Raw genomic sequence first — 18325 nt, 5'->3', positions numbered from 1 at the left:
GAAATTGGAGGTTAAAAACTAAGTTGATTTCCTCAGATTGATTTGTGAGCTTAGTGCAAATGTAGCAAACAGAATATAATATGGATGGCCTCAGTTGAATTTAGAAAAGCTCCAACCTTCCAATTAAAATGTCTACTTTTTTATATTTGTTTGCGAATGAAATAAATATTTCAACATTTATATATTTGTTTGTTGAATGCTTATTTTGGTGGATTATTTAGATTTTTAAATCATCAGTTGATTAAGCCTGGATCCCCAGCATTCAGTAATAATTCAGTGGAGGTCCCCGGATGCCAATAATAATTCAGTGTTGGGTCCATTAATGATTAAGTGGGGGTCCAACGAAATCAAAAGGTTAAGAATCACTGCAGTAATCTATTATTATCATCATAAGCAATTTCACCCAGGATCTTAAAGGCTCTTCACCAAATAAAGGGTCACACGCCTTCCCCTCAATATTCTTCTAGTCCTCACATACTTCAAAACACAATAAACCAGTATCTTCCAGAAAGCCAGCAGTGGCTCTATATTCAATACAACAGAAATCCTCTTTGTGAGTACATAGAAGATTAGGATATTTAGAAAGCGTGCCATTCACCTAGAGGTTCTTGGCACTATCCTGACAAATGTGGAAGAGCGGGAGGGAAAAATAAAAATAAAAATTGTTAAATAGGATTATTATTATTATTATTTTTTTTAAACTTTTCTCAAATGAAGGAGAGTTGATTAAGAAGAGAAAAATGAACAGTGTTCTACGGTTTAGCTGCGGCTCTGGAGAAGGTACAAGCTACAAATGGTGATGAACAAGCTTTTTGGAATGAGCAGAAAGCATTACTGCTCAGAGTCCTAGGTAATTTGTACTGGACAGTTTTTGGTGGTAAAAAAAAAAAAAAAAAAATCAGGCTCACTGGCAAAAATTGCCTTATGAACTACATCTAGTGCATTAAAGGCAATTCTTCTGTGGACCGGTAATCAATGCAGATGTCAGAGTAGGTAAAATAGATTCACATTTCTTTAAACTGCAAAGCATATGGGTACTGAGTTTTGGATTAATTTGAGGTGAGATATTAGACATTTGGGGGCTGCAAGAAAAACAGAATTTCCATTATCAATTCTGGACAGTATTATAGCAGGAACAACCAGATTTTTTAAACCATTGCAATGTCAGGGAAAATGGCACCAAAAACTTTCAATTAGAAAACAAAATCATCTGGAGACATTAGTTTCATGGGATACAAGTCCCAAATGGAAATCAACAATTTTGAAATGTAGAACACTTAAGAAGGAAGAATGAGTCGGGCCCATCACAAGCAGCCATTTAAGAATGGCTATTCTGGGACTGGGCAAACAAATAAATTCAGTTTTGCTGTGGTTTAGTTCTATATGATACATTGTCGCCTACCACCTTGCTACAGATTCTACCATGGAGCTGTTGTAGTTGTAGCAGCAGTTGAGGGATAATCAAAAAGTTACCAGAGTGTCATCAGTGTAGATAAAATATATGTGTTCTTTTGAAACAATGTGTGTGTCAACTAAAGCATGGAAATATTAAAGAATAACAGGGGGAAAAACAGATCCTTGGGGAACACAACAAACATTTTTTTTGGTTGAGAGTAGTAGGGAGGGATGGAGAAGGATTTTAATCCAAGTTCGGCCAGATCATCAAACTCTGCTCTATATTAACCTTGTGGTGAGGATCACATGGTTTACAGTCTCAAATGCTGCTGAGAGGTGCAGAAGAACCAAAACTCCTGGAATTCTGGCATTCATCATCTGGCACTAGAAAGCAAGTATTCTCTGCGAATTGTGAGACCTTTTATGAGAGCCTCTACGTTTCTCTTTCTGGAACATATTAGGCCATGCAATTCCAGTGACATACAAACTATAAAAACACACATATATATATATATATATATATATATATATATATATATATATAGGCACTAGCAATGCTGGGTATAAACTAACACCAAAAGTTTGTAAATGCACTAAATTTACAGTCCCATTTTTAATTGATAATTGCATAAAGTATGCTTCAACGAACATCAATTTCCATCCGTACATGCAGGATAGCTCAAAAATGAAGAACTGCATCAAATTATGGCACTACACTTATCCCCCAAATATAGTTTATCATACTGTGCCATGTGAACCGTGTTGGAGAATATTTCAGTCTGTAAATTACATTTCAATCACTGAATTCCATTCTCAGATATTCTTGGGAAAGCAAATCTGTTCAATCTTAGAGTGAAGCTGTACATTTTTGGTCTCGGAGCTTAGAGAAATACACCATTCTATATGGACATTTAAAAAAAATGCAGAGGTACTAGAAGCTGAAGTTAAAAAAATAAAAATAAAAAAAGTGATTGCCGGGATACTTGAATTAACTGCAGCCACTGGCAGGGGTGTGGAATTTATTAAAATATCTACTTGTCCAGGGGACAGGTTGCTTCTCAAATCTACTTGTCCTGTAAAAAGATCTACTTGTCCCTTTGGTGCCATGAAGTGTGGAGACAAATTATGGCAGCAATTAATAGCCTCTCTGATTATGCCAGGGCTACTACCATAGTAGGGCTTGAATACTTGGAATTTCAATCCCTACTGTAGCAATTTCCTTATTTTGCCACTTTTCTGCAGATCTGCATACTGGGGCTGGAGGAAGCAGTAAGCAATAGTTTCAGGGCTGGAATGCCTTTGAGTCTGCAAACCTACTAACCTGCATGTTTTAAAGATTTTTACCAGCTTCTCTCTAATATTTTCCCATAATAAGAAAGGTTGGACATTTACTCCTGACAATGGCAGAATTAGAACTTCTTCCAGGGTTGGGAAGAAAGTGGCTGGAGGGAAAATGAACTTGCAAATGCTCAATAGATTTTCACATGAGCAAATCTACACATCGTATTTACCCATGCTAAAATACAGTTCACAAATATTTTATAGGGGTACGACATATACCATGGGTGCACTTTTGTGACTTTCTTTAAGAATTTGGGGCCACATTTAGGTAGGTTCAGATTTGTGACCTGCAAATTGCGAGTCGCAAATCCAAATGTAGGATGGTGTCCTTGACACTATCTGTGATTCGCAAGGGCTTCGCAAATGCCCACCTCATGAATAATCATGAGGTGGGTTGCAATTTGCGACCCCCTCGCGAATGGTGGCCTGCTGGAGACAGCAGACCACCATGTCTGTGACTGCTTTTCAATAAAGCAGTTTTTTTGGTTTGTTTTTGTAATGCAGCCCGTTTTCCTTAAAGGAAAACGAGATGCATAACAAAAACGAAAAATGAAACTTTTCGTTTCATTTTTTCAGAGTAAGCAGTGGTCCAGCCTGCTCTGAAAAAAATGTTTACAGTGACATTCACAATGGGGAAGGGGTCCCATGGGGATTCCTTCCCTTTTGCGAAAGTGTTAGCACCCATTTGAAATGGGTGCAAACTGCGATTGGTTTGCGCCCGCGTTCACGGTCACAAAACAATCCTACTTTGCACTGCGAGTTGCACTAAGGAAGGGAACACCCCTTACTAATTGCGAGTCGCAAACCCGTTTTGTGATTCGGTAACCAGGTTACTGAATCGCAAAACTGGGTTTGTGCATCGCAATGTGCTTTTTGCATGTCGCAAACAGCGAAAGTCGCTGTTTGCGACATGCAAAAAGCTACCTACATGTGGGTCTTGGTCCCTAATTAGGTCTGGTGTTAACAAAGACATTTTGTTTTTATTAAACTTCTATTTCTCTCTCTTTCGGCTGGCTTTACTGTGAGTGATCGCATTCTGCTCTTCCACAAGGAGCATATTGCCACACAAAGTAGTTTTGTTCAGTGTCAGGAACTACAGTGGCAATCAGTGACGTAACGAAACTGGAGGGTGCCCCTTTGCAAAGAACATGGAGGAGTCCCCTCTCCAGACTCACTCAGGGCAGGTGCTGTGCTGGAGGGGCCCCCTGGAGGGCAGCTGCAGGGCCTTTGTTATGCCGCTGGTGGCAACGTGTGCTTTAAGAGTTCAAAATCTTTTTGGGGGGGTTTTGCCAATGTTTGTTACAATGTTGAGGGCCTGGTAGCTCCCACAACAATAAAGTGTTACAAAAGCCATGTCAAAACAAGACACGCATTGATGAAACTAAAAGACTTATAAAAATATGTCAGATCAGTTGGCTTTGTCAGTGTATGTTTATTTTCATGCTTCCCATAATCGTGTTGAAAATGGTTACACTGATTTTCCATTAGAAAAATATTTTTGGGAAATACTAGCATGCATCAACACATTTTACTAAATGACACTTCATTTGCATATAATCAGAGAGCATTCTGGGAGCATTATACTTAGCCTCTTAGCCTAAACTTTTCAAACATGTGTGTACACGTTTTTTTTTTTTTGTACTGGAACCAACGTCAGTAGTGAAGTGTGACCTTAAAACATTTATTTACAGCACTCACCCTAATAATGGAGGCTTTCAAATAATGAACCATAAATACAAGTTCGAACAGCATTATCATCTTTTGGAAACACATTACCTCAACTGCAGAGAATTCCACTCTCTGTAAACAGGCAGCCAAAGGGTTTGTGCTGCAGGGGGTTGGGCCTACTTGTCCCAAGGACAAAGTAAACATAAAATCTTGTTGCCCTTGACCCCAAACAAGATGTCCCGGGCGTCGGGCGATAGGAATTCCACATCCCTGCACTGGTAATTACACTAGCCTACATCCTAGTTCATCATTATTTTGCCCACCATGTCATCCCTGAATCTACCCAGCCATTTGCAAATTAGCAATTGATCGTGCTTCAACAGTAACAGTCCAGCCCCAAATGTCAAGCTAGGTCCTCTTTAAACCGAAACAAAAGCAACCAAAGACTAATTTCTCCCTAGTTGGGGCTCTTCAGTCAGATGCAGCTTGGTTCCAGTGGCACAGTGAGCATGGGACCAATGTCTGGGCAAGGGTGTTGCGCTGAAGTAAACAAAAAAGTGATTGGTGTGATGCTTGAATTAATCTTAGCCACTGGTAATTACTCAGGGCTGCGTCTCAGTACACTGTTTTCTTGTCTACCGTTCCAGTGCAGATTAGACCCAGCCATATGTAAATCAGCCTTAATCCTGCTCCAAAAGAAACAGTCCAGCCTGAACTATCAAGCCAGGTGCTCTAAAAACCACAATATTAGCAACCCAATAAGACTTTCATCCCGGGTGGGGCTCTTGAATCAGATGCAGTTTGGTTCCAGTGGTCTAGGGTTGCTTGTAGTCCACTGTGAAAGGAGCCTTGCCAGTCAGTTCGGAGTGGACCGTTCCCATGAGAAGCAGGATTTGTACTTATTTGCAAAAGCAGGCCTTTGACTAGTGGCACCGTGGGTAAAAAACGGTGAACTGGAATATGGCCCGAAGCAATTACAGTGGCAGGGATTAATTCGAGCATTCCATCCATCATCTTGCTGTTGCTGCAGAAGTACTAGAAGCAGCATTACGTGGATCACATTTACACCCAGTTTTTGTCATGCACACACAAAGTACAAATATGTTGTGTCTCTGGTTTAAAACACCCGCTGTCCAAATCCCTGAGCAACCTGCATGTCAAAGGCTTCACATCCTAGCAGGGCAAAGCCAATTGTCCTTCTAGGAGTCATAAATGTATGTCACTTAATTGGGTAACAGGAAGATATTATTTCCAGTGTTGGGTAATCACAAATTTGTGACATGTAGCTTTAGATAAAAAGAAGTCTGTTATTATTCAAAGTTTTTCAGCCAATCCTACACAACAGATATCAAACTTCTTCCAAAAATGACTATGCACAGTGAGTCTTGTGTACGTTCAAAGGGCGTAGGAAATAAAATTTTCTGAAATTAGCTGTATCTTCATCTGAGGTCAAACGGGGCTCTCCTGTACTCTCAATGCAGTTTGAACTACTGAGTTCATATTGGCAGTTCATTTGTAAAACCGGGACATGCAGGTGGAAGATGAGATGAACAGCTCTCAAACACAGACTGGTAGAAGCATTGACATTGGTCTACAGGAGTCTGGAGAATTGATTAAGACGTTAAAGGCCTTTGAGAAAAATGCTTTTTCTTCTGCAAAGATTGGCACAGATAAAAGTAATACCCAAAACCTGAGTTGTGAGATCGGATTTAAACTTTTTTAGGAAGGTGTGCCCATGAGGACCTCATGAGCAAACAATATTTAGTTTAATTTAGGTTTCCATGGTAAACCCACTGAATTTCACAATCGGGATGTTACTGCACTGTAGATTAATTCCCTACAAAACAAGCATTTGCAATGCAATGGGTCTCACATTTGCTTGAGTTAAAGCTATTAGCGTTGTAAACTCCTAACCAGACTTTTCTTGCCACATAAATGGAAAATGAAAAGTAAAACAGTTTCAAATAAGTGAGCCGATGGCTGCCCTGACAGCAAAATAGACACACAAAGGGAAAAAGAAGTTCCCTTACAGTGAAAAGTATAGGCAAAAGTGCAATTAGCCATGCAACAGGGTTGATATCATGCAAAGCCCTCAACTACTGCCCAGAGAGATCACGCTGCCTACGAAATAAAGAGAAAAAGTAGTCCAGAAGCCATACCGAAAACATGGAGCCTCGTATGTTTTCAGTACTTGGCCAGTGTGCTCGAGGTGGGCTAAACACTGGAAAAGACATGACCTATGCATGCCTTTCACTAGTGAAATCAAGCGAATTTTAAAAGGGAAGTCCACGAACCAACCAAACTGATGGGACCGACATGGGCGTGGTTAAAAGCCCACAGAGAGAGAACACCAGATTGTTCAACGCTTTGCTATCAGAGAGTATGGATTCCAACACATAATTTTAATCACATTTCCACAACAGGGACTGTGAACACTACAATATACATACTGTGTTTCTGCCAGACTTTAACTCTAAGAAACATCACATTCTCATTACACAGATGGCATTTATAATCTGTAAAGAAGGAAATATTCTTCAATTTAAGCAGCTGTATGATTATTTCCCTAACTTCAACGCAACTATGAAATCCTCCTTTCAACACCCATGCATTTAAAACTTCACACACAAGTTTTTCCAAGCAGAAGACAGACCAAAAATATAGAAACTATAACAAGTTAAATTTATGCCATAGAACCTACTGCGTGAAAATTCACAAACGCACCCCAGCAAAACATGACTTCAAAGCTTTCCAATAAGAAAGAGAATAAAATGGCATATTTAAATATTCTGGGACAGTGCATCACTGAACAAAGACATAAAACAGGTTACAAAGACATAAAACAGGTTACTCATGGCGTGCTGTTTGTCATTAACTAAGATGTTCTCCTTGCATCCCTGAAAGAATTGCAGTCAGCACTAATTTGACATACAAAGCTAAAGCATGTAGCATCATTTGCGCAGATGCACACACTTTTCAAAACATGTTCATCGGAAGGAACTGCCACAATGTTTTCATCACAAATGCAGAATGTATTGCTCTTGCGTTCTTAAGCCATAGTGGATACCGAAAGCCAACACACAAGGGTGTGACATGAAAAGCTTTCTGGTCCTACTTTCTCTACTAACCATTCACAAAACGGGCACACTATAAATGCTCTGCACTATAAGGCGTGCAGACTATTATGAAGCTGAGGGTTTTTGAGCGAAAGGTTCTGCCTACTTGGCTTGCCAAGTCTGTTTTTTCCTATGCTGCCACTCCACGTACCAGTGTACAGCACACATGAAGCATCACTTCAGATTGTGATCATACTTCCTAAAACCATCAGGTGCATTTTAGCAGTTTTATTGACACTTTTACACAAACTTCACATATAACAGACAAAAAATAAATTTTGGATGACATCCTGGATGCAAATGTGTCACATAGTTAGTACTTTTAGATAAAAAGAAACCTGTAAAGTAAAGAAATCTGAAAGCCCATACACTACCCCCACTTAGATGCAAAACGTCACACTGATAATGAATCACATAAATAAAAGCCGTGGAATGTGTATGAGCAACAACCATATACCCGATGAATGTAGAGACCACTGCCCCTTTGTAAAGTAGATTCACAACATATTAACCCCATTACTGGGTGTGTCGGCCAGTGGCCAACCCAAGCCACCCTCCTGGTTGCAGGCCACGACCACTGGGCAACACCAAGGAGGGCTTTAAAAAATCCTCTGGTGCCTTTTTCAAGAGGATTTTTTTTTATTTTAATACCCTCATAAAACGCAGAAGAGCTATATGCACGCACACACACACACACACACACACACACACACACACACATAGAGTACACACACACACACACAGAGAGTACACACACACACACAGAGAGTACACACACACACACACAGAGAGAGAGAGGTACATTTTTATAAGATAGATAGATATCTTTCAGGCATAGACAACTGTCAGGCAGCAATAAAAATGCCACAATAACTTTCATGATTATGTTCCTTCAAGAGAAAGAGATCAAACTTTTGCCTAGGTGAAGTTTTGACACCATAAAGTAGCCTGCTGCAAAGAACAGACCTGTATTTTATGTGAACAGCTGAGTGGATTAGTAAAGCCAGCCGTTACCCATGCTTTAAAACAAATTAAATGCAAGGGGGGCTATGAAGAGATGAAGGGCACTTTTGCCGGTTGGTAGTGAGGGAATACAAGGAGGAGGCCAAGGGACAATAGCGACAAAAATGATTGTCGCACTGGGCGCCACTAGCACTAAAGACTGTGATGATGGGTATGTGGCAGGGTAAAGTAATAGTGTGTTTTTTTTTTTTGGGGGGGGGGTAGGGGGGGGGTTAGTGTCTTTAGAGAACCTGCTGATTGAAGGAAGAAGCGAAGGTAAGGTGATTGACTTTTGTTTTCTCACACACACACAATTTTGCTAACACAATTTCTGCCTTCTACGTAGGCTACTGTTTTAGAGGGACATGTTTAGCCAGTAGCAGAGATGGCGTCTTGTTGTAGGACTGCTGCTGAAGCCATAACTCAGATCAGCAACTGATATAGCAGATACCGAGACGGCAAGTGAGGGAGAGGACATTGGAGCAGAATCTGGAGTATGATTTTTCAGTTGGCGGAATCCCTTCCGACGACACCTCTACAAGTGATTCTTACGGAGACGATGAGGCTAGTCATAATGTCCCTTCGCAAGCACAGTCTGTGCAGCGGGACAACAGCGGGTTAGCCCAACCCAGAGAGCCGGTGAGTGCAGAGGTAAGCACAGACAGTGCTCTCTTGGCAGCCCCCCAAATTAGTTCAGCCCCAAATTCCACCTTTTACTGGTGACGCTGGATGCACAGTCGATACGGCCAACTTTCTGCCAAGAGAGTTCTCAGATATTCGTAATGTATACATGCTCACAACAATTCATGATGAGAGCACTTGCCCCATGCCGGTATGGGGTCAGATGGCCAAAGTCTACAAGACCGCTAGTATACTTGATTGCAAAAAGTACATAGGCGGAGTGGACAAGAACGACCAGGTTCTTCAACCATACAATGCGTGTCGTAAAACACTTGGTACAAGAAACTGTTTACCCACCTGATCCAGATGGCAACATACAATGCGTATGTTATTTATTGTCAGATAACCATAGGAAGACTCCGGTCTTTCCTTGCCATCCAGGTGTCTGTAATTGAAAGCCTCACTGCTGCTACAGAAACAGCAGCCTCCATATGTCCTGATGCATGTGGCAAGGCTGCAGGAGTGACACTTTGCTGATTGCATTCCTAAAATACCTAAAAAGAATCGCCCATGCTGTCGCTGTAAAGTGTGCTAGAAGCATGGAAAGCAGCAGGAGAGCTGTTATTACTGTCCCCAGTGCCCATTTCAGCCAGGCCTCCGTTTCCCTACTTGCTTTATGTTGTATCATCCTAAAGCAAATTTCTGGGAAATCGAATGAGGTGGAGCTGCCGTTGGGTAAACTTTTCAGTGGCTGTGCATGGATACCGAACGTCCATGGGACACTGCTTCGTTAGGCAAGTACCCACAGGATTTTTGTTCATCGACTTCCTTATGGCCTGCTCAACACCTTTATCTGCCGTCAGAACATGGTAGGTGTTCTGTTCGATTAACGTGCATTATAGTTCCCACACTGCACATACTAACGGACAAAATATATGCCACATTGTCCCGGAGTACCCAGTGTGGCAAAATGATAAAGGCGTGTCCGAATTTTGAAGCGCTTGTTAGGGAACTCATATATGCGACACAAGGGCCACCATGATTGCCAACGGCTTATGGTAGGTGTGCTTTCCCAGGGATATTGTACAGTTAGAGGGCAGACAGTAAAGGTAGTACAGATGCACATCTACACTTATGGATTCACACCCACTGGTGTGACGCTGGCACTGAAGGACAATGACACATAGGGGTCAGTGTTTGACCTGCTTGCCATGTTCATCTTCCGTCAGAACTTAGAAGTGGTTCAATTTGCTGTATAAGTACATTATAGTCACAGTACTGCGCGTAACAGTGGCTGGGACATATGCTAAGTTCTCACGGACTACCCTTTGTGCCAAATACTACCCTTTTTCATAGTTTATGATGTTCCCTTTAAAGAACTTTGCTTGTCTGCGTTAGTTTCAAAGGTAGATAAGCTTGCTCAGTTCAAGGCATAGGCCTCGCAAGGAATACTCAGAAACTCCCCAACTTCCATCCACAAACTGGAAGGAGATGGATTTAGCACAGTGGCTAAAGGCACATGAAAAACATGTCTTCCTGGGCCTCGTGGCTGTCATGGGAGCCATTAGTTAAGGTTCCTTACATGTGCCTTTGGTAATGTTCAGGAAGAAGGAGGCAGTTACTTGACAGGTGGTAAAATGTAGTCAAACTTTTTCCGTCCTGTGGCGTATGAATGTGATGATGGCCCCTTGTCTGCAGGTTGTAAATTGATGTGAGTGCAGTGACTGGTTAAATTGGGCCTGTGACCGGCGGTATTAAAGTGTTGTGTGTGGTCCGAGAATGGCATGTCAATGAACCAATAAAGAGGGTGGTGTCGTGAAGCGGCTTTATGGTTCACCTTCAGAAGGCTTGGTTTCAGTATTCAGATAGTTTGATAAGTATTCATGATTTGAAACTATAATTTCTGGAGGTGCTAAAACCAACCAATGTGAGTGGTGGAAAAATGTGATGAGTCCACGTTATGTTTTTGGGTGTTTCCTGTTGTAGGCACTAGGCCTAACCATTTTTATTGGGAGATTTGGGGGGAGTGTTGGGTAGACCCATGTTTGTGGCTCTCCTCAGATTACAGAAATTTTCATTACTGAACTTTGAGGAAAATGTGTTTTTTGCAAAGGATTCTGGGTGACAGAATCTAATGAGAGCCCCACAAGTCACTCCATCCTGGATATCCCTAGGTGTCTAGTTTTCAAAAATATATGGGCTTAGTAGGTTTCTCTAGGTGGAGGCTGAGCTACAGCCTAAAATCCATTAGTTTTTATTGGAAAAATGTGATGTGTCCACGTTGTGCTTTGGGGCGTTTCCTGACCTGGGGACTAGGCCAACCATACAAGTAAATTATAATTTTTATCTGGAGACTTAGGGGTGGGGGGGGGACACAGACTAGATGAACAAATGCTATTGAAAATTGGCTTTCTCTACATTTGTGCCTTCCATGTACAAGACAATGTGTAAGAATAAAGTCATTTTGAAAAATGCTCTGATTTGCATGCTAGTATGGGTACCCCCAAATTCAGAAATGTGCAAAAAACCACTGCTTCTAAACTCCATATCTTGTGCCCGTTTTGGAAATACATAGGTTTCCTTGATACCCATTTTTCACTCTTTAGATTTTGCAAAATGAACTGCTATATACCTGGTATACCATGAAAACCCACTGCAAGGTGCAGGTAATTTATTGGCTCTGGGTCACTTGGGTTGTTGATAAACCTACAAGCCCTATATAACCCCGCAACCAGAAGGGTCCAGCAGATGTAACAGTATATTGCTTTCAAAAATCTGCCATAGTTGGAAAAAGTTACAGAATAAAACGTAGATTGAAATGGCTGTTTTTAACAACTCAATATCAATATTTATGTATTTCAACTGCTACTTTCTGTAGAAAAACCTTGAAGAATCTACACAAATGACTCCTTGCTGAATTCAGATTTTTGTCTTCTTTTCAGTTTCACACCCATTTCTGTCACTAACTGGAAGAATGCTGAAAGCACAAAATAATTAGTAAAAATGGGGTATGTCCCAGTAAATTGCCAAAACTGTTGAAAAAATTGGTTTTCTGATTCAAGTCTGCCTGTTCCTGAAAGCTAGGAAGACGGGCCCAGCAGCTAAAGGGTTAACTAATCTGTACAACAGAATGGTATGGATAAAACTCTAAACAAACACTTAACTGGAATAAATTCACCTTACCAAAAACTTATTAGGTTTTGTATACAATTGGCAAAATTTGTGCTTCAAAGATCCGGTAAACCAGATACAAAAATAGCATTTTCCACTTATTTTCAATACGATGTTTGTATTTAAACAGCCAGCAACAGCCCTTGCTTCGGAAGTAACAAAAAGCAATGTTGACAAATGCAACAAACACAATAAGAGCTGAGCCTCTTAAAATTAATCTTCAAACTTTTTTCAACAGAGTGCGAAGTCAACAAATAAAGAAAACTGTCCTCAATTGAGGTAGATCTGGTAGTTCCTGGCCTCCTCTCTTCCTCAAAAAGTTGGTAAAGAGTGGTTGAGCATTATCTCTATTTCACTCTCCTGTTACATTTGTAATCTTGGCCATCACCCAACACAGACAAATAAACTTAGTACTCAGTTAGGGACTTGAGCCCATTTTAGTTTTTCTATTCATCTCTCCTGTTTTTCTCCTTACTCACTCTTGGGGTTTTTGGCATCATCGAGAAAAGATCTCTGGCAAAGAGCCCCCCTACGGGGGGTGCCCGTCAGACATTGCAGCGCCAGTCTGACGAGCAGCACGTCCGCGGTTGACTGATGGGCTTTGTGTATTCCCTCTAGACAGCGACACAAAATGGGAGCTTACGTGTGACCTGATGGGCCTAAAAAGGCCATTAACAGGTTTAATGGGGGGGGGGGGCACTGAGCTGAGCATTGCATCACTTACACCTGAATAGGGTGTGTCCTGTTCCCACCTGTACCACTGTGACTCCAAGGGCTTGCTGGCTTTCCTCCTGTTCTTCTGAAGTCTAAGTGACACAAAATATTTCTGCCTCATCACCTACAGCACCTGGACTCTGCCATCTGTGAGTCTTTCCCTGCCAAGTATTGCTAGCCTGGGTCCTTAGAAGTGGATATAAATTGCTGCTCCAGTCCAGAATTAATGCATCAACGCAGCCGCACTGCTTGGAGCCAGAGCACCTCCATTAACGCATCAACACTGCTGCAAGGATATTGCATTGGTGATGGTGTGGAGCACTGCTACTGTTCCTGGCACATCTCTGACTTTGCATGGCTCAGAACCAATGCATCACCTACATCCAAAGGATTGATTCCTCTGCTCCTCACATCATCTGACATTGATGCAACCAAGCTACTTTTCACTGGGCCAAGGTTGGTCTGTGCATCCACCCCACTACTTGTCAGATGTGACCCTGTCCAACATGACCACATAGCCCCGATTGGAGCTTTGTCTTTTTAAGCACTACAATTCAGTTTATTTTTCAAAAATCCATATGTCAAGTTCTACCTATTGGATTTTTGTTCTTTAGGTCATGTTTTGTTTATTAAATTAACCTCCATTTTTCTTACCAGGTGAGGTATCTTTTTGTGTGGTGTTTTCACTGTTTTACTATTTGAAGTGTTGCACAAATACTTAACACATTTCATCTTAAGTTAAGCCTGACTGCTCTGTGCCAAGCTACCAGAGGGTGAGCACAGGTTAACCTAGGGTTTGTTTGTGACTTACTTTGAATAGGATTGTGGTCCCTGTCTGGACAGAATGCATACCTCTGCCAAAGAGAAATCCAATTTCTAACAAACTAGGACAGTTAAATAAAATGTAATCACTACAGAAGCAAAAAATAGTTATGAAATCAGATTCAAACCGGCATCAATAATGCAGCATAAATCTACTCAGTTCATAAGTCACAGGAGAGTTTAAACATAAATGAGTAAGTGGACCAACATGACATCTGCCTCTGAATAGACATAAGATCTAAGTATTCATAAACAGACACTCTAACCTGGAGACTGTTCAGATCGAAAAGCAAGACATTCTCGAGCATAAAGTCAGATAACAGTCTAGCATAGAGGCTGCTCAGTTAAAAGGCAATGAAAAGTCCGACACACATCCCAGTAAGGGCACATTTTATAGGATTCAGACAGTGAAGAAAAAACTGTTGACATGGTGAGATAGGACATGAACCAATCCACATTGGAGAAATAGTGCTGCATAAAATACTTTAAGAAAAAACCTACATTATGAAGAATTATTGAACACCCTTTACACCCTACAAACAAGGGAAATTAAAATGCACTGCTGAAGCTAACAAAACACAATAAGCTATTAGATATGAGCAAAGTACAGCTGTAACCTGGGCAGCAGAAAGCCCTGAAAATGTTACTCTCAGAGGACATCTCCTGCACACATATTCCTTCTCTATGAACAAATTAATGCATTTCATTTGCTACTTCTACAGCAGTATGAAAATTAAATCTTTATTATCTATTTTCTGAAGAAGATATACAGCAGCTTCAAACAAACGTTTGAAAGCTCATCCATGGAAAACAAAAGCAACACTTTAACAGCTTTAAACTGGATCTCAGTGCAAGTAGATTAAGGCCAGTTATGCTAAACTAAAGACAGATAAACACTATTTCTAATTAATACAAAAACACTGCCACAAACAAGTTGTTGGAATAAGATATGTATTGCCTTTGAATCCAACTATTATTCACCCTCACTCCCACGTTTTTTTTTTTTCCAATGTCCAGGCTTTTTATGAACTCACGCAGTTCTTCATTTCTGTACCCTACATTTTTCCACACAAAGTGGCACATGATTATTGTTGAGCGTCGCGTCGAAGTAGCCTTGAAAAGGTCATCTAAACTACAGTCTGCTATAAACAATTTAATCTCAACGTTTTTGAAACTGAACCAATGAACAGAATTCCTAAAATTGTTTTGCCTGAGACTCAGTACGGGAGTCACAGACAAACTGCTAAGCATTTAAAAGGGCACATTAAGCAGAGACAGCACCAGAAAAACCGATAACTGGATAAGAATATAAACTGAAATAGGGCATTATGAAACAAGAGTGACAAGTCACTCGAAGAGCTGCCAGCAAATCAAAAACTTCCAGTAGTAACTAACCAAGTCAAGCTCACCTACGCAAAGTGGCAAGTTGGAGTGGAAAAAATTCAAATTGCAAAAAAAGAGCAGCTATGTATCGCTGACCAGGGTGAGCTATATGGAAACTGGGTATTACTAAATCTAAGTAAAAAGACATTTTACTCTCAAAGAACTGCTCCGTTTCTGATTGTCGCTGACATAAAAATCCTTCTCCACATAGGCACGAGGCTGGCACTGTCAGTATACGTTTTGTAATGCATGATTTTTATAAATCTGGCTCAACATTTATTCTGTGTAACTGCTGAGCAACGAGGCATTCCAAGCCTGAAAAGGCAACCTTGCCAGTGCACTGCACTAATATGTGCGTTTATTGATCAAGAAATCCTGCACATAACAACCATATAGCACCCAAGATCCCTTCTGCAGATTGGTGTTAACATACAGAATTTGTAATGTTATATGAAGTCTGAAGAGTCTAACGGAGACTCAACCTGGGCAAGACAAAGAGTAAAGCATTATTTGAAAAATATTTACAGACAAATACATCTTTACACGTCGGTATTGTAAATGCATCTGGACAAAAGTGTAGTGTTTAATAATGTATATTTTAAGTAAGTCTATAATAGTCCTCAAGATCCCGGCTTATAACTGAAACACAGGCCGACTCCACCTCTGTTGGACACTGCTTGCCAGATAGCTACTCATAATAAAATACGAACACTTAACTGCATTTTTATTGCTTATAAACATAAATCAAACGGCTTTAAAACACACTGTAGTGTGTCACAACGATAATAAAACCATGTGTTTCGCATTGTAAGTAATGAGGAGTGATCAGTAATAAGGTTTACTGAGCTACTGAAGGGTTGGTGGGTGTTCAGCTCTTCATACTCTGTAACAGGCAAAACGTATTTAACTCCTTGCATAAAATCTAAGATATGCACTAAAAGTGAGTGCGAGCCAAACTCATGTTTTGATTTATGCGTTCCTCGTACCTCCCCCAACATCTCATATTTGATGATCTTTTGCACAATGACAAGCAGCTAAAGCAGAACGTGACCCATACAAATACTTAGCAAGAACATAGCTTATGATCCCCCACGCCCAGAATTCTTGCATATTCTCTTTGCCCTGGCAACTATTATAATAGTAAGCACCGCAAACATATTCCCAGTTAGTGGACTAGAAGTTGAATACCCAGAATAATACTCTCCGCCCCAGATTGTGAGCTACTAGTGTAGTGCTCATTGGATGTGCTCTTCATACTGCAACTCATTACATAGAGTATGTTTCCAGCCTAGTCCACATATTGAGAACATTAGGATGTTCCTGTTGCATGTGCTGCTACGCGGGTACCTGGCAATACTCCTACTACTTGCGAGCGCGCCAACCTGAAGGTATATGCAACCGGCACATCTCTCATTTGACGCCCCCTCAGGATACTCTTGTTCAAATTGCCTGTCCCTTATTACGTGTCACTGTAGGTAGTTTCTAATAGAGATCCTACTTCTCCACTGTCAATGATCGCCCCCCAAATGGAATCAAAATACTCCAAGCTCTCTCGCTTCTCTCCAAATACTCCAACCTCTCTCTCTCACTTCAGTGAACCTCCCACGATACTAATGAGGAGCAACCTATATGCTACTACACACTGATTGATCGTAGCATTTAGTATGGTCGTTCCTGCCATACTGTTCATTCTTGGGATGGGAAACCCTGTTTCTCGTTGAATATGAATCCACTGCGTCCTCTTACTGGGTGTGAATGCACATGCCATGATGCTCAGATGGTATACCCTCACCCTCGTGGGGTGCGGTCTCTCTGTTTCTGCTGTCAGCTGCTTTTCTTCCTGATTTCGCTGCAAAATCCGCAGCTGCTTCTCCTTACCTCACTGTCCACTACTTCATGATAGGCTGGTGGAGGGTCAAAGCCTCCCCGCCCGCCTCGGCCGCCTTCTCCACTGTCCCCGCGGGGACCGCCGCTATCCATGGGCTCATACCCGCCGTAGTCCAAGCCCGGCCGCTCGTTGGTGAGCAGCGCTACGGCCTCATTGATATCGTTTTTTGCCAAACGCAGGGCTTTCCGGATGGCACCAGGGTCGGCGAATCCCATGCAGAGCAGGGTCGTGGTGTGCTGCTCTTCCTCGCTCTCCATGTCACCCTTGCGCACAATGTCCTGAACACTCACTGAGCTCCGCACCTGACACTTACGCTCCTGCGCGCCGCCATCTTCCCGGCCCTCCCACTTCCTCCAACCACCTCCCTTTGGGTGAGCAGATCGAAGCCACTCCGGAGCCGCCAATCTCATGTCACGTGACCCGACAAATACTGATGGTGCAACATCCTGATGAGAGACATAGAAGTAGGACAAAGTATGCGCGTCACCCAAGCAGCCGAGCAGACGGCGAATCACGATGGAGGGGTCTAACGTTCTTTTCTGGTGTGTATCTCTCATTGATAAACTAAGGAGGGTTGATATTTTTATGAGTTGAAACACTTTTCTAAATGTTTTAAAGACCTGGTAATGCGCATGGGCCTTACATTTGGATGCACAAACATTAAGATATTTTAACTAGCTGTGTATCTTTTCGTAGAAGATAGAATCAGGGTAACTTTGGAAATCTAAATTCAAAGTACTGGTACTCAAAACACTGAATCTGAACTAGGTGTATGATTTTTCGATGTATTCATCATCTGGTCTGAGCAAACGTTTAAGTTCTGCCTGAACTGCATACAAACACAAATGAACCAAAATGATGGACGTAATGCGGAACCAATCAAACATTACTGCCCAGTCACAGATCTGAGTTTAATCCATCAATTATTTTGCTCACCACGACCTAAGTGTGCCGGGTATGTCAAGATGTGGGTCCTGTGCTCACTATGCCACTGGATTCAAGCTAGCCTGGCTGATTAAGGGTGACAACCTGAAACCAGTCCCAGGATGCTTGTTTCTGGTCCAGGGAGGACCTGGCCCTGCAGTTTTGGCTGGACTGTTCCCATTGGGAACAGGGTCAAGAATGATTTGCATATGACTGGATCCAAACTGGGGTGGCGCGGTGAGCAAAAGAATTGATGGATTAAACCCAGATCTGTGACTTG

The 18325-nt window shown here is 41.6% G+C and overlaps 1 protein-coding gene across 2 annotated transcripts in view; it reads right to left on the bottom strand.

Annotated features, from left to right (window-relative positions):
- Positions 1 to 17518, bottom strand: part of USP24 (ubiquitin specific peptidase 24) — a 1409949-nt gene extending 1392431 nt beyond the window's left edge. The window contains exon 1 of one of the 2 annotated variants that reach the window (XM_069232604.1): positions 17112 to 17518. In XM_069232604.1, coding sequence (XP_069088705.1) covers positions 17112 to 17378 — 267 coding nt within the window. In that variant the 5' untranslated portion in view covers positions 17379 to 17518. The remainder of the gene's footprint in view (positions 1 to 17111) is intronic. The other variant, XM_069232603.1, reaches the window with a different exon arrangement.
- Between the last annotated feature and the right edge of the window lie 807 nt (positions 17519 to 18325).

Source organism: Pleurodeles waltl, chromosome 4_2 (genome assembly GCF_031143425.1).
Source record: "Pleurodeles waltl isolate 20211129_DDA chromosome 4_2, aPleWal1.hap1.20221129, whole genome shotgun sequence".
Taxonomy (NCBI): Eukaryota; Metazoa; Chordata; class Amphibia; order Caudata; family Salamandridae; genus Pleurodeles; species Pleurodeles waltl.
Note: the sequence above shows the minus strand (reverse complement) of the source record. Positions and strands in the feature narration are given on the sequence as shown.